The sequence below is a fragment of the Mus caroli genome, unplaced genomic scaffold (assembly GCF_978045245.1).
Source record: "Mus caroli unplaced genomic scaffold, Mus_caroli_1 scaffold_11, whole genome shotgun sequence".
In the NCBI taxonomy this organism is placed as follows: domain Eukaryota; kingdom Metazoa; phylum Chordata; class Mammalia; order Rodentia; family Muridae; genus Mus; species Mus caroli.
This window is the reverse complement of record NW_028227266.1, coordinates 43209385-43236535: the sequence shown is the minus strand read 5'-3', so window position 1 is coordinate 43236535 and position 27151 is coordinate 43209385. Positions and strand designations below refer to the sequence as shown.

The 27151-nt window shown below is 49.0% G+C and overlaps 1 protein-coding gene across 1 annotated transcript; it reads right to left on the bottom strand.

Annotated features, from left to right (window-relative positions):
• Window positions 1-5933: 5933 nt before the first annotated feature.
• Tmprss13 (transmembrane serine protease 13) lies at window positions 5934-26857 on the bottom strand. The gene is made up of 13 exons (XM_085828312.1): window positions 26705-26857; window positions 24879-25323; window positions 23710-23814; window positions 21088-21210; window positions 19982-20111; window positions 17521-17613; window positions 16560-16603; window positions 15134-15296; window positions 14148-14320; window positions 10358-10456; window positions 8348-8490; window positions 8027-8179; window positions 5934-7415 (listed from the first exon to the last, which is right to left on the bottom strand). The coding sequence occupies exons 1-13, from the start codon at window positions 26855-26857 to the stop codon at window positions 7389-7391; spliced, it is 1851 nt and encodes a 616-aa protein (XP_085684438.1). The 3' UTR covers window positions 5934-7388.
• Window positions 26858-27151: the final 294 nt, after the last annotated feature.

The window sequence follows — 27151 nt, the reverse complement described above, 5'->3', positions numbered from 1 at the left end:
CAGTCATGGTGCTAGAGAGGTACCTCAGAGACTTCCAGAGGCAGCAGGAAGAGAGAGTGAGCCAGTGGGCCTGGCTTGAGTTTCTGAAGCCTCAGGAGCTTGCCTCTGGTGACACACTTCCTTCAGCAAGGCCATGCCTACTCCAATAAAGTCACACCTCCTAATAGTTCCACTCCCTATGGACATATGGGGGCCATTTTCAAATGAAAATATCTTAAGACAATTGGATGAGAAAGTTTAGACTTTCCAGCACAGGATGCTGGGACCCTTGGACATCCTTTTGCAAACAAACAAAACCAAACCTTAATCTACATCAGTATCAACAGTGTGATAGTGGATCACTATCCTGATTATAAGACATAAAACACTAAAAAATTTAAAACATCAAGTGACATCCTCATGGGCTTGGATTTGGCCGTTTTGGCTATAACACAGTCTGAAAATAAAGTTAATGAATTGATGCTAAAAAGTTAAAATAAGTAGTTCTATTAAGGATACAGCTAAGAAAGTTGAGCAAGTCACAGAGAAAGCACATTTCTAACAAAGACTCCAACTCATGTATAGATATAGAACTCTGAAAATCTATATATTAGCTACTTTTCTAATCACTGTGTCAAAACACCAGACAAAAGTAACTTAAGGGGAAAAGGTCTACACTGGCTCACGATGGCGGCGGCGGAGGCAGCGGAGGTGCAAGGTAGCTGGTTGCAAGTCTGAGAAAGAGGAGAGCTGATACACAGCTTGCTTCCTCTAGCCCCATTCAGGATGGGAGGAGCTGCCACCCTCACAAACACACCTGAGGAGTTTCCATGGTGATTCTAAGTAAACAATGAAGATTAGCCATCACACAGCTCAGTCAGAATCAACCAAAGGAATGGTTAAAAAATATTTAAACAAGAGCCGGGCGTGGTGGCGCACGCCTTTAATCCCAGCACTTGGGAGGCAGAGGCAGGCGGATTTCTGAGTTCGAGGCCAGCCTGGTCTACAAAGTGAGTGCCAGGACAGCCAGGGCTACACAGAGAAACCCTGTCTCAAAAACCAAAAAAAAAAAAAAAAAAAAAAAAAATATTTAAACAGCACTTCACCAAAGACGATCTATAGATGGCAAATAGGCACACAAAAGAGATTATCAGTATCAAAAGTATTCAAGGAAAACACAAATTAAAACATCAAAGATATCGTTAGACATCGGTTATATGCCTTAAAAAGTACTGACTATATATACCAAAACCAAGATGATTCAAGAATCCCACCTTTCGTCACTTCTTTCAGAGTAATGAAAACTTATGCTCACATAAAAACCGGTATAATTGTGTATTGTAATCTATTTTCAGCTTGGTTTTTATGTATGCATATTTGTGCAAAGCTCTTAAGAGAAGCAAGCTTGTACCTGCTGGGGAAGTGGCTTTGGGGTTGGACAGAGGAGAGCCACCTGAGCTTGACCAGAAGTATGGATTTTCTGAGATTCTTGGAGTTTTTCTCCACTTGTGCACTCTTCCGGGTGGTGCCCATGCAGACACCCAGCCTGGAAAGCAGTCTGCCCTGTGCTCTGAGGGAAGAACAGGAAAACAGATATTGTTCAGCCATGCTGAAGCGGCTCAGTCAGATAAATCTGATGTAAGAAGATCTGTGACTTTCCTTCCACCTTAGCGAGATGAAGCAAATTTCTGCTGGCTCTGTAGAAGTTTGGAAACCCAGGAAGAGAATGAGTGGACCATTGAGCATGGAGCATTAGTACAGCTCACTCACATGGCTTCCTATGGAATGATCCTTACCGGTTCATAGGTTTGAACTTTTGGTTCCAAACTGCTTGCAGGTAACAATGTTATTTGGGGAAATTTGGGGTGCAATTGTGGAACTTTTAGGAGGTTGTGATGGTTTGAATAAGAATGATCCCCTTAGATCCTATATGTGAATGCTAAGGGATTATCACCATTTGAAAGGATTAGAAGGTATGGCCTTGGTGGGAGTGTGTCATAGGGGTGTGGGCTTTGAGTTTTCAGAAACCAGACTCAGTCTCCATGGCTTCCTCTTCCTGTTGCCTGTGGACCCAGATGTAGAACTCTCATCTACTTCTCCAGCACCATGTCTGCCTGTGTGCTGCCATGCTCCCCATCATGATGATAATAAACTAAACCTCGGAAGCCGAATGCCAACTGAATGCTTTCTATTGTAAGAGCTGATGCGGTCACAGGAAGAACAGTGACTAAGACAGAAGTAGAGCCTTGCTGGAGGAAATGGATCTGGTTGGAAATGGATGTTGCCAGAGACAGGGGCAGAGGAGTGGATAAGGCTGGTTTCTAACAGAGGGCCCTCTGCTTCCTGTCTAATGCCAAGATATAACGAGCCACTCTGCAGTCCCGGTTTACTCTGCAATCCTGGTCCACTATGCCTTCCCCACCAGAAGGGACTGAAACTTCCTAAAATCATGAGTGAAAATAGACTCTTCCTTTCTCTGCTCTGGGTTATTTTTGCCACCAAGAGAAGAGATATAGCCCACATAATCATGTACCACAGAAGAGAAGAGAGCGTGGGCACATCTCCCAGCAATATCATCACAGAATGTATGGACCACCAAGAAAGGTCAGCCAGAGGCCCCGAGGAGGAAGGGAAAGAGTTGGTGGCATGGAAGTTGGTGATTTTGTCAAGGAGGGATTACTCTACCGTGAAGAACCACAGAGACTTCAGTGAGAGGAGAACTTACAAATGCCCACTGGACATAACAACATGGGCATTCGTGGGCAGAAGGCTGTGGGAAGAGAATTAGCTGAGGATATGTGACCCTTACAGCTCTAAACTTGCCAACTCCATTGGCGGGTCAGAGGCCATTAGTCAAGACACTAAGCTCTAGAGAAAAATTCTTCCATGTGACAAAGGGAACAGGTGAAGTTCACTTGCTGTTTTGTGGCTTAGAGAGATGGCCAGCTGGATAGCCACCCACCCTAGGTAATAGTATCTATTCCTGAAAGAGCAGTTCACTGCTTAGAAAACTTATACAGAGAAATGGTAAGTTTACTAGAACTTAAAGATTGGATCACGTGACCGCTCTTTGTTTGCTGAAGGGATATAGTGACAAATGAACTAGATAGTCTCTTTGTGTCTCTTGCTTTTGTCTACCATCCCATTTAGTTCTATAGCACACAGGAGAGATACACACACTTTGCTTATGAGGAAATAGAGGGGTTGGCTTGCTGGGATCACATAGTTAAGCAAGTGGTGAAGCTGGAATTTGCATCTCCAGGTACTCTGAGTCCAACCACTACAACAGTGTAATTAGAAAGCACAGGTGTGGCTGACTCTTGGAGACTCGGGATTGTGTAGGGAAGGCATCCTGTGATGTCTACACTCCGTCTCCTATTCGGAGGAGTTGAGCTGGTGAGGGTCAAAGACCAGGCCAGACCTTCATCTTTCTGGGAGGCCTGTTTTAAACAAAGCTTTGTTCCTGGGTGGTCCAGGACTGATCATCTGCACAAGGCCCTCCTAGGTTTCTGGGCAGCTGTGCGGCAAGACCAGGATGTTGTTTACTTCCTGGGCTGAGCCACAGCTTTTCCAAATGACAGGAGGTGAGGTCCCTTGCAGAGGAGATAGAGAATGAATGGTATGTGTCTTTTACAGACCTTGACCCAGATCAAGAAGACAAAGACTGAATGACAGCTTGTTGTAGTGTGACAGGGCTTCCTGGACACCGTGCACTTGGGAGCAGGGCCTCTTCTGACTCTGGATGCCCTTCTCCAAGGTTCTGGAAATTGCCAAGTCTAAGCTTCTCATCACGTCCAAGGGTTTCCACCCAGCTGTCCCTGGGGTGTTTTTCCCTTCCTCCTATCCTGGAAAGATACACAGAGCCAGGCCCTACTGAGGTCTCAGGTTAGAGGGGCTTCACCTGGGGTTGGGAGTAGGCTGGGTGCGGAGTGTAGGGGGGGGGAGGAAGCTTCCACAGCCACAGATTCAAAGTGCAGCTCTGGCCCTGGAGAGCCTGTGGTTTGGGAGGTGCACTTCCTTGTTTCCTTGTTTACAAAGCTGGGATGGTTACCACGTGCTTTGTGGGATTACAGGTTTACGGGAATAATGGATGTCAGGTGCTCTGCTCAGTGTCTGACACAGGCAGATACTGAATTGCTGTCCCTGTCCTCCTCATTGTCATTACCCGGAGCATTCCTGCTCCGAGCATCTCCTCCTGTTCTCCCAATTGCATCAGAACAAAGGAGAGCAATTATGAGAAACAATGGCCCCCGGGAAGCTAATCAGACCCCAGAGGCAGCTAGATCCCCAGCCAAGCTGCAAGTGGCTCCTCTCCACAGAGTTCACCAACCCTGCTCCCTGCAGTTCCCGGGGCTCTCATTTGCATCCCTGAGAAACTCCTCAGAAACTGACCAGGCTGGCCTCAGAACTCAGAAATCCACCTGCCTCTGCCTCCCAAATTCTGGGATTAAAGGCGTGCGCCATCACTGCCCGGCCCCCACCACCTCTTTTATGTAAGATTTTTAGCCTCTATGGGTGTCCTGGGCTGAAGAAATATATTTTCTGTTTCCTTTGTGGTGCTTGGTTTTTTTTTCCTGTACGATCCCCATGCCTTTCCCTACTTGCCTATCAGCTTACAATCTGAAGTCTGACATACCCTGCAAAGAGTTCGTTATGTGGAGAAAGATACACAGTAGTGGCTAAAGTCTTGTTACTCAGCCCCAGTTTTGGCTTTTCTTCAAGTGAACAGAGATATACGTAGCTGTCCTCTAAAGTGAGTATGTACTGCCTTATGGGCATCAGCCAAAGGCTGTCATTCCTGGCCCGGCGGAATGACACAGTGTCTCAGCGACACTGTGGTAGGCCCACAGGGATCGCCTCTGAGCCAGGCAGTTAAGAAATGGGTGTGTCTTCTACCTGGTTTCCTTTGCACCAAAAGCAGACTAGGGGGCCATGGCAGTCTCCTGGAAAGCCCATGTGGGAGAAAGCCTCCAGCCGAAGGAGCAGCCCAGGGACTGTTTCATGGATGAGAACCACACTCCAATTGAGTTTTAAAAAGAAAAAAGGAATCCAGTAGCCACAGCCCCCGCCATCCTTATGCCTTCTTGTGCATATGAAGCAAGAAAAGAGTCAGAGGAAGGGTCACCTGGGCATGGATGAGAGATGCAAATGACATAGATGTAGCATCGGCCAGGCACATGCGGACCTGGAAAATGCTGGCTGTGGCAACAGGGATGCCCAAGTGTGGCAGTGGTGCTGGACAGCCATTACTGGAGACATATCTGTTACAGCCAGTGTAGTAATGCTGGTTCATCAGTGGTGAACACCATTAATCCCAGCAGAGACAGGTCGATCACTGAGTTCAAGGCCGGCCTGGTCTACAGAGCTAGTTCCAGGACAGCCAGGGCTACATGGAGAAACCCTGTCTCGAAAAACAAACAAACAACAGCAAAAGTTAGGGAGAAGTGTGGAGGAGTAGATCTTGTAGAAAAGGCCACCGACGCATCCCTCTTGTAAAGAACTAGGTCGTCACTGGTGCTTATAAGCACCCTTCTTGCTGAGATAACAAAGGCAGAGGCAGAGGACGAGGGGAAACGTCTGACCCTAGAGTGCCTGCCCCATGCCACATCTACTTTAGCAATGTTCACCTCCTCTTTAAAACTCACTTCAAACTTCTCCTCTCTGGATGAGGCCGGTGGCTCATATGTCCATGTTCCGAGTGTGGTACCCACACTTAAGCATCCCTTCCATCACAAAGACTAGAGAGTGCTGTACTGCTTGTGGATTGTCTGGACTTAGCATCAGTACCTGGCACCACTGAGCTTTGCTATCATTGGGGAAGGAATCAAAGAACAGATGTGCAAATGGGTGAGCAGAAGCCAAAGATGAGAAAGTCAACAAGCACTCAACAACTTCTTCGTGCCACACAATTTTATTATGGAAGCTCATTGCTGGGATCTTCTGCACACATGGATGCTGCCCGCCTCCTTCCCAGCCTAGAAGAGATTCCCTTGTGTCCCAGCTCTGTCTGATGCTGCCCAACCACTCCAGCGACCTCCAGCTTGTCTGAGCTGTCCTGAGCTGGTCTGATCTCCTTGAACTTGCCTCCGAGACTCAGTATCACAAGAGGTCTGGTAGGCCCAAGGAAGGCTGAAGAGAGTGGAGCTGAGGAACAACAGGTGACCAAGAGAAAAGGCCCAGGGAAGACCAGGAGAATGGCCAACTGAGGCCACTCACAAGGGCTGTTTAGAGGTTCTGAGGACAGGTCTTTCATTCTCTTCATGGCCTTTTAAGTCAGTACAAAGTCAAAAGATGAAGGATGACAGAAGCAGATTTCACTGTCAGCCCTTGGGTGTAAACGATGCTGTATGTGTGGACTTCCTCAGAGGTCCCAGGAGGCGAACCAGGGCAGCACACACATCTTTATTTCTTCTGGCTGGCTATAGTCCTTGGAGGCTAGATCAGTATGCACTGGATTTTTCTGTCAACCCAAATGAGGGGTTTCTTCCCTGAGTATTTCAAAAGTCCCTAGTCTCTCCACTGACCTGGAGGTGTCTGTCCTGAGGATTTCATTGAGGCACTTCACCTGATTTCATAAAGCCAGTAATATATCCCAGGATGCTACAGTGGTGTAATATATTATAGGATGCTGCAACTCCCATAGGTCCCCTGGAGTTCATGAAGTGATTCGTGTAAAAAAAAAAATCTCCCACGGTCCCTAGGATTTTTGGAGACGCCTTAAAGTTATATCTATTTCTATATTTTAAATATAAAAATAAAATTCATCCCAACAGCTTGTGACCAAAGGCACAGCAAGCCTGAGTCACAGTCATTACCTAGAGATGGGCAGCTACAGCAGAGCCCAGCTCTGGAGCCCACAGCAGCTGCAAGTGACAGAGAGGGCCGGATGCTTGCTCACAGATGGTAAAGGCTTTCCACGGAGGACAGATAGTCCGGGCACCGACAAGACAGTCCCTGACAAAACTTGCTGCTGTCCCAGCACAGCAATGGTGCTACTGGCTGTTGGGTGTCTGACCAATCGGGCTGGTCTTCAAGTCAGAGTCGGAAGAGCAACAACTGCTTTTGTCATGTTTCAAGCCCTGCCCAGGCTCATTTTTGGCTCCACCTCCACTTATGGACTCGTAGGAACACACCTGGTACCCAAACTCTTAACTCCAGATCTCCAGCCTGGGATTCTGAGAAGAGCTGAGTTTTCCTGTTTTCTGAAGAATTTATAATAGTAACATACCAACACACACACACACACATGATGCAAACACATACACACCACATACACACTCTCCTAGAGACAACAGACAGCAGAGGTGGAAGAAACAAAGGCGCCTGGTGGTCACTGGTTCAGATGCTGCAAATGGCCCGTCCCTTTGCCCAGGATCTTCATAGCAGTCAGCAACGTGAGGAGGACATGGTTAAGATTTCCGGAATCGTACCTCACTCTGAGGAAGAGACCAGAAAACAGGGTAAGCATGAAACACCGAAACGCAAGGACTAGAGAGACCAGGGCTTCCCATACAGTCCAGCTGGATGCTGGTTAGCATCTTCTCTGAGAGAGAGGGAGTGCACCGAGACTTATGGCAGGGTGGTCTGATGCAGTTTCCCTCTGACTCCCGTATCATCTTCCCATAGAGAGAGGGAGGGTTGGCCGCAGCACTGGGCTTTACAGTTGTAGGCTGGAGAACAGTAAGGAAGCAGGGTTGAGCTGAGCTGAGCTGAAGCAGCAGAGCAGAGCCATCATTTCCTGAGGGGCAACTTTCATGCCATAGAAGGCAACCTCCTAGCACACTCTAGTGGTCATTTTGGATACCTTTGGGTATCACTAGGAGAGGAGAGCTATATTGGTGTTGACAACATACCAAGGTTCACCCTTCTACAACACTGCCGGCTCTTTTCCAAGGGAGCAAAAGGAGGGAAAACTGACACCTTGGACTGATTCCATGACTGACATCTAGTCCTGTCTTGGACGTCGTCAAATGCACATAGCTCAGATGGTCTTTGTCTGAACACCCTCCACCCTCCTCCAGGCTCCATCCCTGAGCTGAGCGCTCACCTCCATCTTTCTGTAAATCCAGGGAAGTACTTCTGTCACTTTGGTGTACACACCAGGCTTGTTTTTCTGGCCACAACCTGTGCCCCAGCTGGTGACACCTGCCAGGTACCAGCGATTGTTCTGCTCACAGACGAGAGGTCCTCCACTGTCTCCCTGCAAGGAAGAGCCAGAGGGTGAGTCGGTCTGGTGCAAAAGGGAAGGGGGGGGTCCAAGTCAGGGGAGAGCGGCTCTCTACTCTCCGATCTCTATATTGATCCTATCACTCCAACTTCTCCCGCCTCCAGGGTCATGAGACCTGAGCTCCACTCACAAGGACCTCACCTGGCAGGAGTCCCTCCCTCCTCGAAGATCCCCGGCACACATCATCCTTGGGGTAAGGTAGCTGTCATAGACCAAGTAGTCATTGCACTTCTTGAAGTCAATGAGGTTGACCTGAACCTCTCGGAGGAAGGGAGATGTCTTCTCTTCAGTGAGGTGAACATGGGGAGAAAGGATAGGAAGCCCATGAGACTGTGAAAAGCTTCACACCCATCAGCCGCACCCCCAGGACCCAGACCCTAGCCCCCTGGGAGTAGAGGGCACCGTATCTGTGTCCAAACCCAAACATGGTGGGACACGCACCCTCACACCAGACACAACTCCCTGACCATAACACAGAGACTTACTCCTGTGGTAACTCACAAGCCTATGGTTTGTGTGAATTGCCAACTTGACAGGACCTAGAATCAATCACCTGGGAAAGAAGCCTCAGGAAATGCCTGTGTGGGATTTTCCTGGTTAGGTAAACTGAGGTAGGAATTTCCATCCTTAATAATGGGCAGATCCACTTCATAGGCTAGGTCCTAGACTGAACAAAAAAGGAGAGGGAGCTGGGTAGCAGGAATTATGTCACTCTGCTTCCTGACTGGAGTGCAGTATGAGGAGCCACCCATACCACTGCTGCTGTGACATCCTGCCATGAGGGACCGTGTCCTGTGAGCCAGTAAGCCCTTCCTTCCTTAAGCTATTCCGTCAGGTATTTTGTGGCAGCAATAACGCAGAGTAACTCACCTGCCGACTTCGCTCACACATCTACTTTCAAAGTGCCATCTCTTTATGCCATTTGTTTTCAGATCCCTAAAGATTTTAGGGCATGCCTTCCCCTCCCATTTGTATTTATAGAAACATAGGACAGAAGAAACTATTTGCCCCACTCTGGTCCCTAATCGGTGAAACAGGCAAGGTCAGAAGGCTGTGTCCAGACCAGTCAGCTTTCCACCATAAGAAGCCAAAGAATAGTGACTGCTGTAATGACCAGGCTAGGCAGGCCGCAGTGTCCACAGTGTCCCTCTGAGGGACACAGATAGTCATCTACAGCAGACCCTAGATGCACTCAGACTGAGCGAGGCCTTAGGACATCTTGCTTTGGGACAGGTGAAACAGGGTCCCATCCAGGCCTCCTGGTGCAGGCCTGTGATCTCAGCTGCCCTGGAGGCTAAGGGAGAGGGATCGGTTCAAGGCAAGCCTAGGCTGCAAAATGAGTTTAATGTCAGCCGGGGTAACCTACTGAGACCTTGTCCCAAAATAATATGTAAAGAAACACCTGAACATGAGCAAGAGGCTCTGGGCTCAGGACCCAGTATGTAAGGAAGTCCTTATGTAAACCACAAACATGCTCTCTCACAGTCAGTACAGAGCCCATTACTGTTACAGCCTTGGGTTCCACCTTCCTTCTAGATGAGATTAAGTTTTCCAGCCACTGCTTCTCAATCGCATCATTGCAGAGAAATGTACCACAGCCTTGACCTCTCCCCAAGCTCCCCTCAGCCTAGGATAATCCCTTTCTAATAGCCTCTCTTAATAATATTCATTTGTTTCATTTTATGTGTGCAAACTTTTTGTCTCTGTCAAAGTACCTGGTGCCCTTGGAGACCAAGAGAGGGCCTTGGATCCTCTGAAACTGGAACTACAGGGAATAGTGAGCTACTATGTGGGTACTGAGAACTAAGCTTAGATCCTCTGGAAGAGTAGCAAGTGCTCTTAACCACTGGGCTAGCCATCTCTCCAGTTTCTTTTATAGCCTCGTAATGAAATGACCCACCTAATTAGCTGTCGGGTTTCCCGGCAGTCTTTCCTAGATGTTATCATGTGGACTGTGCTGATATAAACATAGGTGTCCATGTTCCTATATTAACTATGTATGAGTCTACACACTCAGACTTTCACCCAGCCTAGTCTTCATCTGCATACCACACTTATACACACTCTCACACATGTGCGCGCGCGCATGCACACACACACACACACACACACACACACACACACACACATTCTCGAATCTCTGCCTCTCACCATCTGTCTCCTTGGTTTTGCCAAAGCCCGTGATCCAACAGGTCTCATTGAGGCCGAAGGTCTGACCGTGCATGGGGAGGCAGGCAGGGTGGATGTGAGCTGCAACAAGTCAGAGAAGAAGCAAGATTGGGGTTTAGGGTAGAGGGACAGATTGGGCAGAGCAACTGCATCCTTGCTCCCTCAGCAGCTCCGAGTCCCCCAAGGCTTTGTAATGACCAGATATACACGTCAGTCATTTCATCTGAGCCTTTCAGCAATCAGTGGGCCATGTTGTATGCCACCTGATCCAGGAGGGCACCTGTTGGCCGGCCACCCCTGGCTAAACATTCATCTGACATGGAATGAGTAAACCTTTGGGCAGGAAGAGCACAGACATAAAGACTGAGACCACAAACCCCTGCTAACTAGCTCCCATGCGGGCTTTATCTATCAAGTGTTATTGCGTATTGCTTCATAAGCTCCCTTGGCATGGGATCCCCTAAGATGGTCTGTGCTACTGACCACTCAGCGCCAAAGTCCAGAAGGAGAACATTCACTGACAGACTTTTGCAGCACTCTCAGTTATTTATTATGCACCCATTTCTCAGCCTGACCGAGGCTGGAGGATCAGTGAACATTGGAGGATGGAACCAAGGAAGGAGGGAAGAATTCAGGTGGTCATTAGCTTCAAATGTCAACTTGCCATAACCTGGCATCCCTTGGGAAGAGAATCTCAATTGAGGAATTATCTAGATCAGGTTGGCCTGTGGGCATGTGTGTGTGTGTGTGTGTGTGTGTGTGTGTGTGTGTGTGTGTATGTGTTTATCTTGATTGTTAATTGATGGAGAAGAAGACCCAGCCCATTGTAACCTGCACCATTTCATAGACTGGGCCCTGGGCTGTTTAAGAGGGGGAGGAAACCAGCTGAGTGCTAAGTGGCAAGTGAAGATGCATTTATTCCCTATGGCCTTGACTGTGCATGTGCTGTGTCTTGCTGCTCAACTCTCTGAAAGGATAGACCCCAGCCTGGAATCGCAAGACAAACAAACCCTAACCCTATGTTGCTTTTGGTTAGGGTCCTTTAACACAGCAACACAAATGAGACTAGAACACATTAAATTCTTCTTTCCCAAATTGGGGCTTAAATGCCAGTATCTATCTATACCTTTTGTCTGCCAGAGAGTAAACACACAGAGACAAGTAAAGGAAAGTGTAATATTGATTATTAACATAAAAAAATCAAATTATGACTTCTTCTTTATACTCATTGTTAAAAACAAAACAAAACAAAAACCAAAACATCCTTTAGCTGTAGATTCCTCTTGTCAGGAGAGGAGTTTAAAGTATTGAGTTTTCACAGGAAATACTGTAGTTCAAGAAAATCCTGTACTGATCTGTAAACCAAAAATCTGAGTTTATGGCCTAACCCTAGGGCTACATAAATCCAAACCGTGGTTCTTAGATGAAAGATCTGCTTCATGCCCCAGAACAACCGCACCAGGAGAGGAACTTGGCAAAACTCAGACGTTTTAGCCACATGGTTTTAGAGTTGGTTGTACAAGGTTGAGAAGGCCTGCTCAGGTTCATCATGGTTTGTATGAGTTGCAGGAGAAAAGGTTGGTTGATATATATCTGCCCCCAACCCCACCCCTACCCTCACTGCCTGCTTAGCTCTAGGCTCCGAAGCTGAGCCTGCATGTGGCCATAGAAAAGCAGTTCAGAGACATCTTCACGTCAGAGCTCTGCCCAAGGCTCCTCCTTCTCACCCTGCTCTGATAAACCAGCTGTCCTAATGAGTGGCAAACACTGCTTCCCTAGTGAACATTGAAGAAATACCCATTCACAGGCTCAAGGCCCCAGCATGTCTGGACCAATCAGAGTTCTCCAACGATTCTGAGAAACCTGGTCCTTCAAAGGAGAAAAAGTGCCTGTTTCCCTTCCAAGAGCCTTATGGTAGTCAACCTGGCCCTACTCTTCAGGCTTTTTTCCAAGTCTCTTTAACCTGTCTTTATGGGTCCCTTTAAAGATTTTAATTTTTAATTACATATATGGCTGTGTACGCAAGAGTACAGGTGCCTATGAAGGCCAAAAGAGGGTGCCAGTTCCCATGGATCTGGAATGAAAGGTAGTGTGAGCTGCTGGACTCTGTCCTGGATGGAGATTGGGTCCTCGGATAGAGCAGCATGTGCTCTTAGGCACTGGGCCATCTGCCTGGCCCCATCAGTTCTTCTAGACTTCACCTTAGCTATCCTCTGCACTGCCCACCAACCTACCACGTCTTACTGCCTTGTCAGCTCCTTCTGATCCCCTAATATGACATCGTTGGTCCCCCTGGAGGGGACCACTTCCCATTTGTTTCTATTTGCCATTGGCTGTGTAGTAGACACACAGTAAGAAGTAATCAAATGAGTTAGCGAATGAATGAATGAATGAATGAATGAACAAAGCCTTCTTTGGCATTAAGTGTCCCCAGTGATCTGAGCATCTCTGTGATCTTTCTGTCACATAGCCTCATTTGGACCTTTCACCCCCACGTTGGACATTCAAACCTATGCTCAACTCAAGCTCTTCACTGCAGTGTAAGCCTTTAGCTAGCCCAGAACCAGGGAGAAGAATCTTGCTTCAGAATCAGACCAACCAACCATGCAGGAGCCTATCACTCAACATTAACTCAGTTAACATGTCTCTCTAAAACTCTACTTCCCCATATGTTAAATGGAGCCCTCAGGCTCTGCTCCTCTGGGCCTGTTGGGCAGGATGCACAGAAACATACATATCAAACATCCCCTAATACATTGTGGCTTAGATGTAAAATGCCCCATACAAACCCATGTGTTTGAATGCTTGGTCCCAGCTTGCTGGAACTGCTTTGGGAACTTGTGGAACCATTAGGAGGTGGTCTTTCCTGGAGGAAGTAGGTCTAAGGGGGTGGACCTAAAGGTTTATAACCCATCCCCATTTCCTGCTCTCACTTGGATATGAAGAAGTGGCTGCACACTCCTGCTAACATGAAATTACCTACCACTGTGCTTCTGCACGATGATGGGCTGTATCCCTTCAAGCTTAGACCCAAAATAAAGCCTCCGACCTTAAAGTACTTTTACTAGTGTTCTGTCACCACAGGGGCACTGGCTGGCAGATCTCAAGTGCATAGTTATTAACAATGAGTCAATTCTATCTGCTTATATTTATTAAGACTAGTATACAAACCCTAGCCCTATGGCCAATTTGGAATATGAGATGTGTCATTTGGGGAACATATATTCAAATCTTGGGCCTAAGTTTCCCCAGTTATTGTTTTCCTTCTTCCCTTATAGATTCTCTTGCGTGTGTGTGTGTGTGTGTGTGTGTGTGTGATGCGCACTCATGTACAGACATGCACACACAGACACACATGAGTGCTGCCACCCATGCAAATGTATAGAGGTAAAAAGATTCATGTCAAGATGTCTTTCCTCAACCACTTCTAGGCCTTGTGCTTTTGAGACACAGAACTAGAAGCTTTGGCTGGCCATCAAACGCTGGCACCCTCTCGTTTCTGCTCCCCAGTGCTGACATTACAGGCACATGCTAGCATACCCTGCTTTTCACTTGGGCTCTGGAATCTAAACTCAAGTCCTCATTCTTGTTCAGCCATCACTTTCCCACTGAGCCATCTCCCCCAGACCCCAGCTTTCCTACCTGTGAAACAAATATATTCCATGTAATGATCTCTTCTTTAGCTCTGGCTATAATGATACCCTGGGTCCCTAAGCTGGGTAAACAGGGGCTGCCAAGTCAAGGGTGCTGGGAAGCAGGGAAATTTGCTTACCTGACAGGGCCAGGGGCTTGGACAGCCTGATGAGGGCAATGTCATAGTCATCCTGTTCGTCTGTGTAGTTGCCGTTGATGATGATCTGGGAGATAGAGGCAGCCTCGGGCAGCTGGTGCAAGTTGCTGGTGCCTGCATACACCTTCCACCCCTCCAGCAGCTTCTCCCGGGTCCTGCAAGAGCCATAGGGTATTGTCTAGTTATATACCTGGCAGAATTCATTGGCTGCATCTGCTACCCATGGTGGGGGGCAGGGGGGTGCAAAGCAGGAGAGTGCCAGCCTGGAGACAGGAGGATGGAGAAAATGGCCTCTGGAGGACTCCTCTATCTTATGAAGCCCAAAACCATCCCTCAATCTCCTCAAAATTGTTCTGAACTGGCCTGTACCTTAGAGTGTGAAAAGGCAATGGAATTAGCAATTTCTATGTGTGGGATTCACCCTGCTACCTCATCTGCATGCCACTAAGTATGGAGGCTTGGCAGTGGGACAGATGCCATCAGCTAGGGAGATTTAGATAGGACAAGATAATGAAAATTCTTTACTCAAGGAGCCAGTGTCCACGAGGTCTGTGCTGTGGTTCCCCAAAGGCTGCTAGAAACTCTTAGGAGCCACCTGTACCACACCCTCATGCTGTCCTTGTCCCTCAGGTCTTGAGTCAGCATCCCTGATTGTCAGACTCTTCTGCTGTTAGCTCTGCAGCTGTGGTTGCAGGAAGTGGCAATGAGCCTGGAGCTTCATTTCATCTGCTCTCCAGGGAAAGGATCCAAAGGTCTTCCAGCCTGCCTTCCTTTTTCTCGGGACCTTGTTTTTCATCCTTGGCCCAAGCTCAGAACCAAACCGGCATTCACACTTAGTCTTTTGAGCAGTAGCTGAGTTGCCTGACCCTGGGGAACTCAGCTTAGTTATAGACTAGAGTGTCTATAAGCCCTTCCTAGTGGCTCCAAGTCCCCAACAGCATCTTACCAAGGAACCCTCAGGCACTTACACAAAGAAACAGTGGGCAGCAGTGAGCACCCACTGGGCATCGATGAGTGTGCCCCCACAGATGTGGGTGGTGCCGAAGTGCAGGCTAACTTGCCAGGGCCACTTGATCTCCGAGGTCAGAGCCCCTCCCACGATCCGCCCGGTCATAGCTCTCAAACCACAGTCTGGGGGAAAATGGAGAGGACAGAACATGTCATATGCTTTTTTTAGAGCCTCTCCTGCTCTTCTCGAGCTCCGGGCAGGCAACTGAAGGTCACCCTTTGTCCAAAGAGTCTAATGTGGCACACCTATTCCCCGTCCAAGCAGAAGTAGTACAAGGTGGTCTGAGCCTTCTGGAGGTGTCTAGTGAAGTCTGACCCCAGGCAGCTTCCACCTTGTTCCCTCTCTTCCTTCCTTCCTTCCTTCCTTCCTTCCTTCCTTCCTTCCTTCCTTCCTTCCTTCCTTCCTTCCTTCCTTCCTTCATGTGTGGGATTCACCCCGCTACCTCATCTGCCTCTTTCTTTCTTTCTTTCTTTCTTTCTTTCTTTCTTTCTTTCTTTCTTTCTTTCTTTCTTTCTTTCTTCCTTCCTTCCTTCCTTCCTTCCTTCCTTCCTTCCTTCCTTCCTTCCTTCCTTTCTTTCTTTCTTTCTTTCTTTCTTTCTTTCTTTCTTTCTTTCTTTCTTTCTTTCATCTGGCAAATGCTCACTCCATGTCCAGTGCTTCAGTGTGGAGTTTGGCTTGGTTAAGAGGGTGAGTCCCAGGACTGTCATCAAGGGCTCAGAAAAGCAAAAGATGCTATCACAACCCTGAACTGGTGAGCACTAGTCTGGCAGTCTCTCATTTCAAAATGAAGGAGAAATAAATAAATTTCCTATGATGCATAGCTGGGCTTGCACAGGGAACAAGTCTCGAATGAGTCAAGCTCAGGGCGGGGAGGGGCAGCCTGCTGAGTGAGCTCAGGTATGGGGCTTTTCTGCTTGCAGAGGAGAGAGGGTGGCACACGATCTGAGCAGTGGGCACTACAGCCACAACAGTGGGACAGCCTGCACCCTGGCTTCACCACCAAGGACATAAACCTTGTGGGGTCACTCACAGTTAGGGCTTAGGGGCCAACTCCAAGGTCAGGTGTCAGCTCCTCACCTGCCTGGTTTCTGATCTTAGGCAAGGCACAGTACCCAGTAATGGCTATTGCCTTGCAGGGCTCTGAATCAGTAACTCCTGCCCTGTCTGTACAGACGCAGATGCAGTGTCCTCCATGGGCAAGCATTCAAGTGAATGTTGACACAAAACTATCAGCTAGCCCACACCTGCTGTCCTCACTCAGTTCCCAGCAAAGGTTTAGGAGACTCATATGACTCCCTGGGAATGACAGGTAACAGGACCGAGCTCCTTAGACAGCATCTCATCCCACCCCCATAGACCACACTCCAAAAAGAGAAACAGCTTACGGGAACACTGGAGGGAGACATACCGCCGGGAAGGACATTGCGACCTGCAGTATGGAACACAAAGGGTGAGAAAGAAGGTCAGCAGCTGCCTCCTTTTTCTGACTGGTATCTGCTCAGACCCTGTCGCATTTCCACCTTTAACAATAGCAGCAAGCGGACATCTCCCAGTAGGATGATGGTCCTCCTTACAGAGATTTCTCCAGGAAGGTGGATGTGGGTTAACTATCTCCATAATAGTCCCCATCTCCTCCCAGTTTTCATCTGGTGAACCACACACACCCGCTAGTTCCCTGTTCTTGGAATCCAAGCTGGCCTTCATGGTCCCAGCTCACACCCGCTAGTTCCCTGTTCTTGGAACCCCAAGCAGGCCTGCATGGTCCCAGCTCTTTCCACAACTTAGTAGATCCTAATGAGGCTTTTCTATAGCCTCATGCTCCTCACTGTGGCATGCAGAGGGCCGAGCCCAAAGCAGGCGCTGAGGGATCATCTCTTAACTGGAGGCTTGCTTTGCCCCTCATCCTCGGGTTAGGAAAGCAAGGCTGGAAGACTACAGTGCAAAGATGGCAGGCAGGGCTGAGGCTTCCTCAGATGGACCTCCTGGGCCCTCACCACTAGTACCCATCAGTCCCCTGTTCCTGTCCCCAGTGATGCATCTTCCCTCTCCTAGTCCACCATGCAGAACCTTTTAATCCAAACACCTAGCTCTCTGGAACCTCAAGGTTTCTTAGTTCCTTTTAGCGATTAGGAGGCGGGATCACTTCCAACCTTGGAGGTGATCTCTGCATCAGATCTCAGACAAGAGCTTTTAAGCCCAAGCTGTCCATAGTGCTCCTGGCATTGCAAAGGAGCCTTGGAGTCTGGGTGCTGGGAAAGCATGAGAGAGGGACTCCCCGACTCTAAGCACCCTCCACCGGTCCCTCAGTCCTCTGTGTGCACAGACAGTCGGGTTGTTTCACTGCACCTGTAGAGGCTTTCCTGGATGGTGGTGTTGTATTCGGAGAGTAAGAAGCTGCTGGTGATGTCCCTGTGGGCCACCTCAGTTGTTCGGTAAGCGCTGCAGAGAAAAGGGAAGAATTAATAGCCTGCGGGGAGTTAGACCCAAACCCTTCAGTGGCATTAGAGCCACACAGCTCTTTAGACAGAGGCACCACTGTGTGGTGGCCACTCCTGTGTACCTTTCAAAGTCTAGTTCCAACATATGTTCTGCCCCTGCCCCTACCATCCCTACACCTGGCTCAGTAACTCTCCAGTATGGTGTTGGTCTGGCCACATCACCGGTACCTGGTGAGAAACGCACATTCTTGGCTCCACCTCAGACTTTCAGAAACACCTCTGAGAGGCGCCCAGCCCATGTTTAACAGCCCCAGGTAGTTCTGATGTATCATTGACTTTGAGAGCACCCATCTAACCCTTTATATCTGAGGGCTGGTTTTTATGTCAACTGACACTAGCGAGAACCAATTGGAAAGAACTCTGAATTGAGAAAAATGGTCCCATAGGATTGGCCTATAGGCAAGTCTGTAGGGCATTTGCTTCCTTAATGATTGATCTGGGAGAGCCAGGCTCAGTATGAGTGGCGCCATCCCTGGGCAGACGGGACCAAGTTATATAAAAAACCATGCTGATGAGAAGTGTTCTTCTATGCCTCTGCCTTCAGTTCCAGGCTCTGGGTACCTGCCCTGGTTTTCTTCAGTCACAGAGCATGACCATGTAAGCTAGAAGAAACTCCTTCTTCCCCAAATGAGTTTTGGTCACGGTGTTTTATCACAGCAATAGAAGTAGCAACTAAGACACTATCCAAACTGTGACCCACAGTCCAGTGGCAAGACCTACTGAGCACCAATGTGCATGTTCCAGGTCCCCCCAAGAGTGACCCAGTATATACGATGGTAACTCTCAGAGGAGCACCCCTCTGAATCACCTTGGGCATTTGCTAAATAAGTTCTCAGAACTAATCCTAGAGATTCTGGTTGGTAAGGGACATTTTCACAAGTACCCTGTGACTCTGGTATGTGCTACTCTCTGCCTGAAACGTATGTACATTTCTAGAGCATGCTATATCCTTCTGTGAACTGGGCCTCTGAATATGCAGTCCCTGTAAGCAAGCACAAGTTAGGAATCCTCTCCATGCTGTCCCAACAGAGCCTCACTCCTACTCTCGGTGTGGAATTGCTGGGATAAGCCCTTCCCACCTCACACTAGAGGGTCTTGTTCTTTTGTGCCTGTGTGTCACATGGTCTCCTAGAAGTTCTGAAGAGGGAGCCTCCTTGCAAAAATGGCATTCAAAGAGAATCGTGAGGGGTCTCGGAATCACTGGGTGGCTCTGAGACAAAGACACCCTGAATCCCCACCCTGCACCCCCACCCCCACTCCCACCCACCATGCCCCAGCCCTCCACCCCTGTCTTCAGTCTGGATCAGTCAGTCCCTCCTTTCCCCATCAAGAATTGAGGTGGCAGCGGAGAACAAGTTCTAAGTTCTAGCTCCAACCCTGTCTTTCTAGATGTTTCTTCTAAGGGTAGTCCACAACCTCACATTCATTCATTCATTCGTCTCTAAAATTCTCAGCTTAAGAACTCAGAAAAAGGGCTGAGGCTGTAGCTCAGCTTGGAAGATCTTGCTGCAAAATCACGAGGACTCATGTGAAAAGGCATGCACGGAGGCATGCTCATAACCCCAGCACTGTGAAGTAGAGACAGGCAGATCCCTGGGGCTTCATAGGCAGCCAGACTAGCTTACCTCACAAGCTTCAGGCTAATAAGAACTCTCTCTAAAAAAAAATAAGATGGCTGATTCCTGAGAAACACCTGAGCTTGACTCTCTGGCTACCACATGGATGCACATACATATGGTGTAACCAGACACATACCTCAGACCAAGATACACAACAGTCTTCAGGTGGGAGGAACCTTCAAGTAGGGAGGTTCCCTCACTTCCTGCTTCACTCACCAACACTGGCTTCTTGGTGTGAAACTTTTAAAGCCAAAGCTTCATAGAACTTGGCCAACCCCACCCTGGTCCTATCTTGTTTCTTATTCAGTGAGCTTCATGAAGCAAGTTGCTTCACAACTGCTGCGGCTCCTGGTGCTTGCACTTAAGATCTGTCCAAACACCTGCACTGCTCACAGGGTCATCTCAGTGTGGGGATGGCCGTGAGGATGCTTTCACAGAAAGAGCAGAGGGAGAATAATACTATCACAGCTCCCAGACACTCAGTGGACCCCAGGCTACTGCCTTTTCAATGACTCCTGGGTGAGTTGGTAGAATCGGAAGAGTCCTGCAGGATTCCTCCTTTTCTCTTTCCCATCTGCCTTTCTTCCTCCTTCCCTTTGACCTTCCTTCCCTTCCTCCCTCCCTTCTTTCTCTAACGTTCTGAGACAGATTCTGTGTAGCTCACGCTGAACCGATGAATTCTTTGTTCACCTGTCAAATCCCAGCTGCTGGCAGGTCCTCTTGGAGTCAGTGTCGTTCCAGCTGCTGCTGCAGACAGGAAGCCACTCGCCAGAAGACCCAGAGTAGACTTTCAGGAGGGACCTGTCCCAGTCGAACCTGACTGCAGAACAGAAGAGGACAGAGAAGGGTCTCAGAAGAGGCTTCAAGCTCTTGGGGATGAGTTATGGGTGGCTCTGGGAGAGGTGTGGGGAAACTGCCTAAGCAGTGATGGTGGGAGGGTTGAGGCCTTCAGCAAACACAGAGCTGAAGCAAAGGGGTTATTGCTGGGCAGCTGTCCATCCAGGAGGACTCAGGAGGCCTTTTCTGGGAGAGAAACAAGCATCTCACCCTAGGGAATGACATGCTGAAAGGAGAAGGTGCTAAGGAGCCATGATCTGAATGTGTGCTCGTAGGACAGGCTTGGCCACAGATAGGTGCAGTCATGGACAAGGGCATATGTATTATCAATGAAGAGGTAAAAGGATAGACAGCCGCACCCCTCAGCCAAGGCATTGAAACCACACAAGCACAACCTCAGAGAGCTCAACAGGTCTCTGAGATCGTCTAGGACATTAAGAAACTACAGAGGCCACAAGTCAGGAGTCACCTGCTGACTAAGGAGGAATGGGGTCCAGAGCACCCTCAGTCTGTCTATCTCCAGTCAGATATTCTGTTTGCCTCTGTCTTACAATTCCAGTTTTTCTATAAGAATTACCAATCTTGCCCAGTGCATTCATTTTAAAAATTAGAAGTCAGAAGCCCTAAGAATTGGGTCATTTATCCATGTCACACGACACCCCAAATCAAGTTCCAAATCCTTGTCTGCTGTAATTCAAACCAAGATCTTCTGATACTTACTGATTGCCTCTGTCTGAGCCATTACATGCCACAATATAGTGTGTTGTAGCCAGAGTCCACATGTGTGTACACACACATATACACACATATACACACACATACACACAGATACACAGATACACATACATACAAACACATATACACACATACATATATACACACACAGCACAAACATGCATACACACACACACACACACACCTGCGCACACACAGGGCTTCCCCACGTCCAGCCTTCTTACCACAGCCCAGCTCATCGCTCTTCATTTTGCAGTCCACCACTCCATCACAGCGAACTGCGTGGATAGGGCAACTCTCCAGTGGCTCTTTGTACTTGATCCCTGTGTGGCCTCTCCAGAAGTAGACTAGAAAAACAAAATCAACAAAAACAAGCAGACAGTTGGTTATCACCAGCACTGGAGGGACAGGATACTCAGCAGCCCAAGGCCCTGGGGATTCTCAGACACCGACCTGCAGTCCCTCTTGGACTCTGGGTCTCCCGTCCCCCATCTGTATGGAGAGAAAGGCTGCTCAGGAATGTTCTAGAAAGATCCTGCAATCAGGGAAGCCCCAAAAAGACTTGAACAGCTAGCTACCCAGAGAGAGAAAGAAAGAGACCAAGAGAAATAATAAGAGATGGACGAGGGTCCTTCTTTGGAAGCTTCCTTACCCTATATGTTAGATGGACTAGGAGCCAAAGAAACCTCCTCCAGTATCCCAGAGTTCCCTCTCAGAACCCCTCTAGTATCCCCTGTTCTCTATAGTACACACACACACACACACACACACACACAGAGAGAGAGAGAGAGAGAGAGAGAGAGAGAGAGAGAGAGAGAGAGAGAGAGAGAGAGAGAGAGAGCGCACTGCCATCTGGTCTGTCTTCTCAGTTGATACCACGATGCCAGCCTCAGCAGCTCCTAGGTTGGCATCTTCCTCCCTCACCCCTTGGACTTGGTCCTCTCCTGCCTCTCTTTCTGCCTTTCAGTGTCTTCCCACTACGCAAGCAACTCCAGGCGGCTGATTTCCAAATGTGCAAGGAAACTTCTCACACCTCATGTGAAAACCAGCTCCATGTCTTCCTCTGCCTCCAACAAACCTGAGCCGTCACTCTACTGACTAAAGACAGCACCCTGTGGAGCTCCCTCAAACCTCTCACCGAATGCCTCACCCAACCTCCCAGCCTCGACCATCTCTTCAGCTCTGACCCCACGCTGTCTCCCCAGCTCCTACATGGTCTCTGTCACTCAGGATAAGGCCATCTACATAAACTGTCCCTTCCCAGTCCAGACACACATCCTCTTAATCCCTCAGGACTGCATGCTCTTCTCTCAGTGTCCTGCCCTCGTCCTGGAAACCCTAGAAACTGAAGCTCTAGGGAGTCCTGAATGTCCTTCTCAGAGTGCTTGGGATGCTGCACAGCACAGGACCACTGTGGTTATGGATGGAGTGCTGCTGAGAGGTGGACCAGGAGACTGGGCTTGACCCGCAGATCCTACTACCTCTCTGACCTCCATGAAGGAGTGGTAGGGACTTCAGGAAATACTACAGAACCAGGTTAGAACTTTAAGGCTTCTGGGTGAGCCTGCCCTTGAGTGTCTCATGTCCCTTCTATGGGTCATTCCTATTTTTCTCAGAAGCAAAGTACTCTGTTAGCAAAGGGAGGCATGGACGGAAGGTCGCAGACCAAGGAAGCTGGAGGCAATCACATGCATTGTCATGATGAGCACACCACCGGGGCAGGGAAATCGAGGCTCAAAATGTTAAATTGCTGATGTCGTATAGCTCATGAGAAGCAGCGACAAGATGCTGGAGCAGGTATGTGTGACACTACAGCTACGATCTAACAGCACGCAGCCTCTTCCTTTGACAGCTGTGCCACCAGAAGCTCCCTTCTGTCCCTCCCCCCTGCCGCCCCTGTTTGCCATCTCATGCTGCGTCTTCTATAGAATCCTCAGCCTAAGTGAAAAGCTTTCTGGCCTCGAGTAGTTAAACAGATGGGCCCCAAGCTCTCAAACATGCTTCTCCCCTCTGGGATTTTTTTCCCTCTACCCAACGTAGGCTTTGGCCACCTGTCCCCCTCCTGCTCCCTTGCATCTGATGTCTCGGAGAAATGCTTTCATAGACTCCAGGTCCTCGTCGGAAATGGCCTGCACCCTAACCCACACCACTGTCACTTGTCCCTGACAGTCACGTTGAGATCCCAGAGCCTGACTTACTGCTAGTTCTACTCAGGAGAGAGCAGCCTTCCCAGGGCAGGACACAGTAGGTATTCATCTTTGCTCCCCTCTATGACCCCCCGTGGGCTGTCTTCTAATGGTTTGTCATCAAAGAACCAGGAACATGTTCTGGAGTCCTTTTTCCAAAGGACAACATGAGGAACCTGAGTCCCCGGAGAGCACACTTTGTCCCTTTGACCCTCAGAGGCCTTTTCAATGTTTTACAGCATGCTGGTTTCCATAGATAGCTCTTCATTTTCAGAATGGGATTTTATGTCAAGAACTGTACACTGTTCTCACACAGTCCTCCTGGTCTGGGTAAAGTGGGATCAGGCCTTATGAAGTTTATGTTGGATTGAATGATTAATGATGAACAGCATACCATTCAAAAAAACTGAAATGGAGTTCAGCGTAGTTAACGCAACTGTTGTATTATATCATCAGAATCAGTCTGCACTAATGAACCCAAATCCAGAAGGCCACGATGTTCCACATTCTTACCTAGTCCTCTCAAAGGAGCCTGATTCCCCATGACCCAAGGTCCCTGTGTGAATGTGAGTCCCTCTGTGCCTGTGGTATGCCTCTATGTCTGACGCCATGCCATGCTGCGATGACCCAAAGCCACCCTGTGCCCTCTGTTCAACTCACAGAGAAGGATGAGCGAGATCACCAGGCTGATGAGAAGGAGGACACACCCGATGAGTGGCAGCTGCCTCTGGGTCTCCTGCCAGGAGAACTTGGGGAAACTGAGACCTAAGAACAGGGAGGTAGGGAAGGAAAACTGCTGTGGAGGAGCGTGGCACAGTGGAGGGCCCAGAAGGAAGCGAAACTGACACCACCCCCACCCCAGCATCCTGCCTAGGGCTCTGCACCTCACAAAACATCTCCACCCCTCCCCAGTATAATCCTCTGATGGACTCCCTCCCCCAGGCTCCTCTAGACTAGGTACCGCATATGTGTTCTGCTAGTTCATCCTCACTGCATCGCATGAGCTGAGTCTTATTAGATACATTCCGTAGATGGGGAAACCAAGGTTCATAGACATGAAAGAAGTTACCCAGAGTCACTAAACTAGTGATTGGCAGGACAGAGATTCAAATGCAGTGTCTCATTCTAAAATCCATGCCACCAAAGTGCCTCTCCTACCCTGGGTAGGGAGGGAAAGGCTAGGACGATCCTCAAACCTTGGGTATTCCTTCACAGTCAGAAAGCAACAAGGCCTGAATATTTGGGGGTGAAGCAATGGGGCAGGGTGAGGTCTGGGGTACATGGAAACAGTTTCCTGAGGGGCAGAACCATGCCTGGAGGCCCAATGGCCTCCTTGACTTTTTGGCAGATGAACTGCTGAGCCTCAAGCTTGGAGTAGCCAGAGTCCCTCCCATTCTTCCTTTACGTATGAGCAGGCCTACTGATCATATCTTGTACTACCCTGGCTTCTCCAGCAGACATACAGGCCAGCCAAAGCAAACGGACCCTCATGTACACAAGAACCCTTGCTCTTGAAGTCAGATCTCTACCCTGGGCAGAGTGACCTCCAGGACTCCGCCTGGAGAACTCTAGAGTTCAGCAGCAGTGAGCACTCTGCCTCCTTGCTCCTGGCTTTTGGCCCCTCCTCTTTTTGCCTAATTTTCCACTGTCTTAGGTTGTCATATCATGGTCTCTTTCTACCCTCACCCCTCCAGGTTCCCCATGTTCCACTCTGGCTGACTTCCGTGTCATTATCCCGGGGGTACAAGGAGCAGAGTGCTCACCGAGAGCTTCCCTCTGCCCAAAGACACTGCCCTGGATCTCTGCCCTCCCTGCAGCGGCCCCCTTACCTGGGCTCTCCCTGGTGACCCTGGTGGCTGGTGCTGACCTGGCAGGAGATGCCCGGATGGGGACAGCCCCCACTGGTGTTGCTCTAACAAGGTACACTCTCGTTGGGGAGGATGTCGTGGAGGCTGACCTGGCAGATGATGATCTGCCCGATGATGACCTGGAAGGTGGTACCCTGGCTGGAGACGCCCGGGTTGGAGATGCCCGGGCTGGGGATGCCCGGGCTGGGGAAGCCTGAGGAGGAGGTGTCCTTGCTGGAGAGGCCTGAGGAGGTGTCCTTGCTGGAGAGGCCTGAGGAGGTGCCCTTGCTGGGGAGGCCTGAGGAGGTGTCCTTGCTGGAGAGGCCTGAGGAGGTGTCCTTGCTGGAGAGGCCTGAGGAGGTGTCCTTGCTGAAGATGTCCTTGCTGGGGAAGCCTGGGGAGGAGGTGTCCTTGCTGGAGAAGAATTCTGAAAATAGAATGAAGGACATTCCTATGCCTGCTCCCAGCCAGCCTCTCCCAGCTGTGGGCCCTGTGAATGGGAGAGGAATACTCTGGGCCAAGCGACTGGGACAGAGGAAGGCCTGTGCTTACATTCAACAACTGAGCAGGACAGTTCAAAGTTCTCCTTTTGAGAACATCTGACACAAGCAACACTATTGTCCTGTATGAATAGGACACAGGGAATAATACACTTTTTAAATCCTCTATTCCAGGAATTGGAGTCAATAGGTTTGGTCACATCTTCATTTTGTTGGGACTTGTGTGTTGGGTTCAAGGAAGATGTTGACCACACTCAAGGCCAAGAGCAGAGAGTCTCTCCCATAGGGAGCTGCTGGGATCCATCAATAGAAAAGAGTGGTTACATGTGAATACCCTTACCCCAGCTGGCTGCACAGGGATGCATCTTAATGAATTTAGGGAATTTCAGGCAACTGCTTCTGCTGCTCCAGCTGTTCTGACACTGAGACCACCCTCACACCAGTGCTATCTAGAGAGCAGATTTCCAAAACAAGGAAATCTACAAGAGCACTGGGGCCAAGGAAGGTAGAACTAGAGAAGACATTCGTTTTTACAGTGCTGAGAGTTGACTCCAGGCACCGTGTATGGCAGGAAGATGTCACCGAACTACACTCCTTACCAAACTTGGCTTTGGGCAAACCACTTTGCCCCTCAGCAAGTCCCTCGGCTGAGAATGTACTTGATGACACACAGTCAGGTAGCCCATGGTTCTGATCCTGATCCTGTCCTTGCCCAGCAAAAGTGTCTGAATCTCTTAAGCGTTTTGTTCATCTATAAAATAGTCTGGCATTGATTAGGGAGCCCTCTCCAGGGCCCGGGATACAGGAACCATGTGTTAAATAACAGTTTCACCTCCCTTGTCTTTCTGTACACACAGGATCAAGAGGGCTGAGGGGTATGGATAAATGATGGGAGAAAAAAGTATTGGAAACAAGCCAGATTATGGTCCCTCATTTAGACGAATGGGCCTCGGTGATGTAAGGCCCTTCCCAGTGGTGGTCTGAGCCTTGGCTCCTGGCAATGGCCTGGCATTACAGCACTTCCATGGGTGTCCATTCCTGTAAATTCACTCCAGGTGTTCCCTAATATGAAGGAAGTTCCTATGGTTTGATATAATGAAATACACTTTAAAGTCTACAACAAATGTTTGTGTCTGTAGCCTTGTGGGGTTCTGACTTCATCCTGAGAGTTGGTAATTCTTCTAGAAGTTCATTTTTTAGAGTTGGATTGCCAAAATCATGGAGTCAGGATTCCACTCCAGGTCACTTAGCATCCCTCCTGAGGCAGAAGGAGAAGCCGTTGGTACTATCTTCTGAACACAGGCACACCCTATGCTTTTGGAGCATGACAAAAGAACTAGGATCTGGGGCCTTGTAAGGCTGGAGCTCCACTGGGGGCTGAGGTGGAGCCAAGGGCTTTCTTGGTGGGAGCATGACCTTGTGGTACTTGTTGTTATGAACTATGAGGTTGTTGTCTCCCATCCCCGACCCCTTGCTAAGTCTGGTCAGAACCTTACGACCCAGAACTGCAACTGGTCAGGGTTACAGCAACTATGCCTGAGTTTAACTGAAGAACACGTCCTCATGCCAGCTTCCTTATCTGCAAGGCGTGGGTAACCACCCTGCTTCGTATCTCGGTAGTCATACATGAGACATGCAAAGCGCATGCACACAGTAAGGGCTGGAGAGATACTGACTTTGACAGTGGATTTGCTTGTTTCTTTAAGAATATTTGGCTCAAAATCAATCTGTTTGAGTAGGGCTGCAACCACTCCC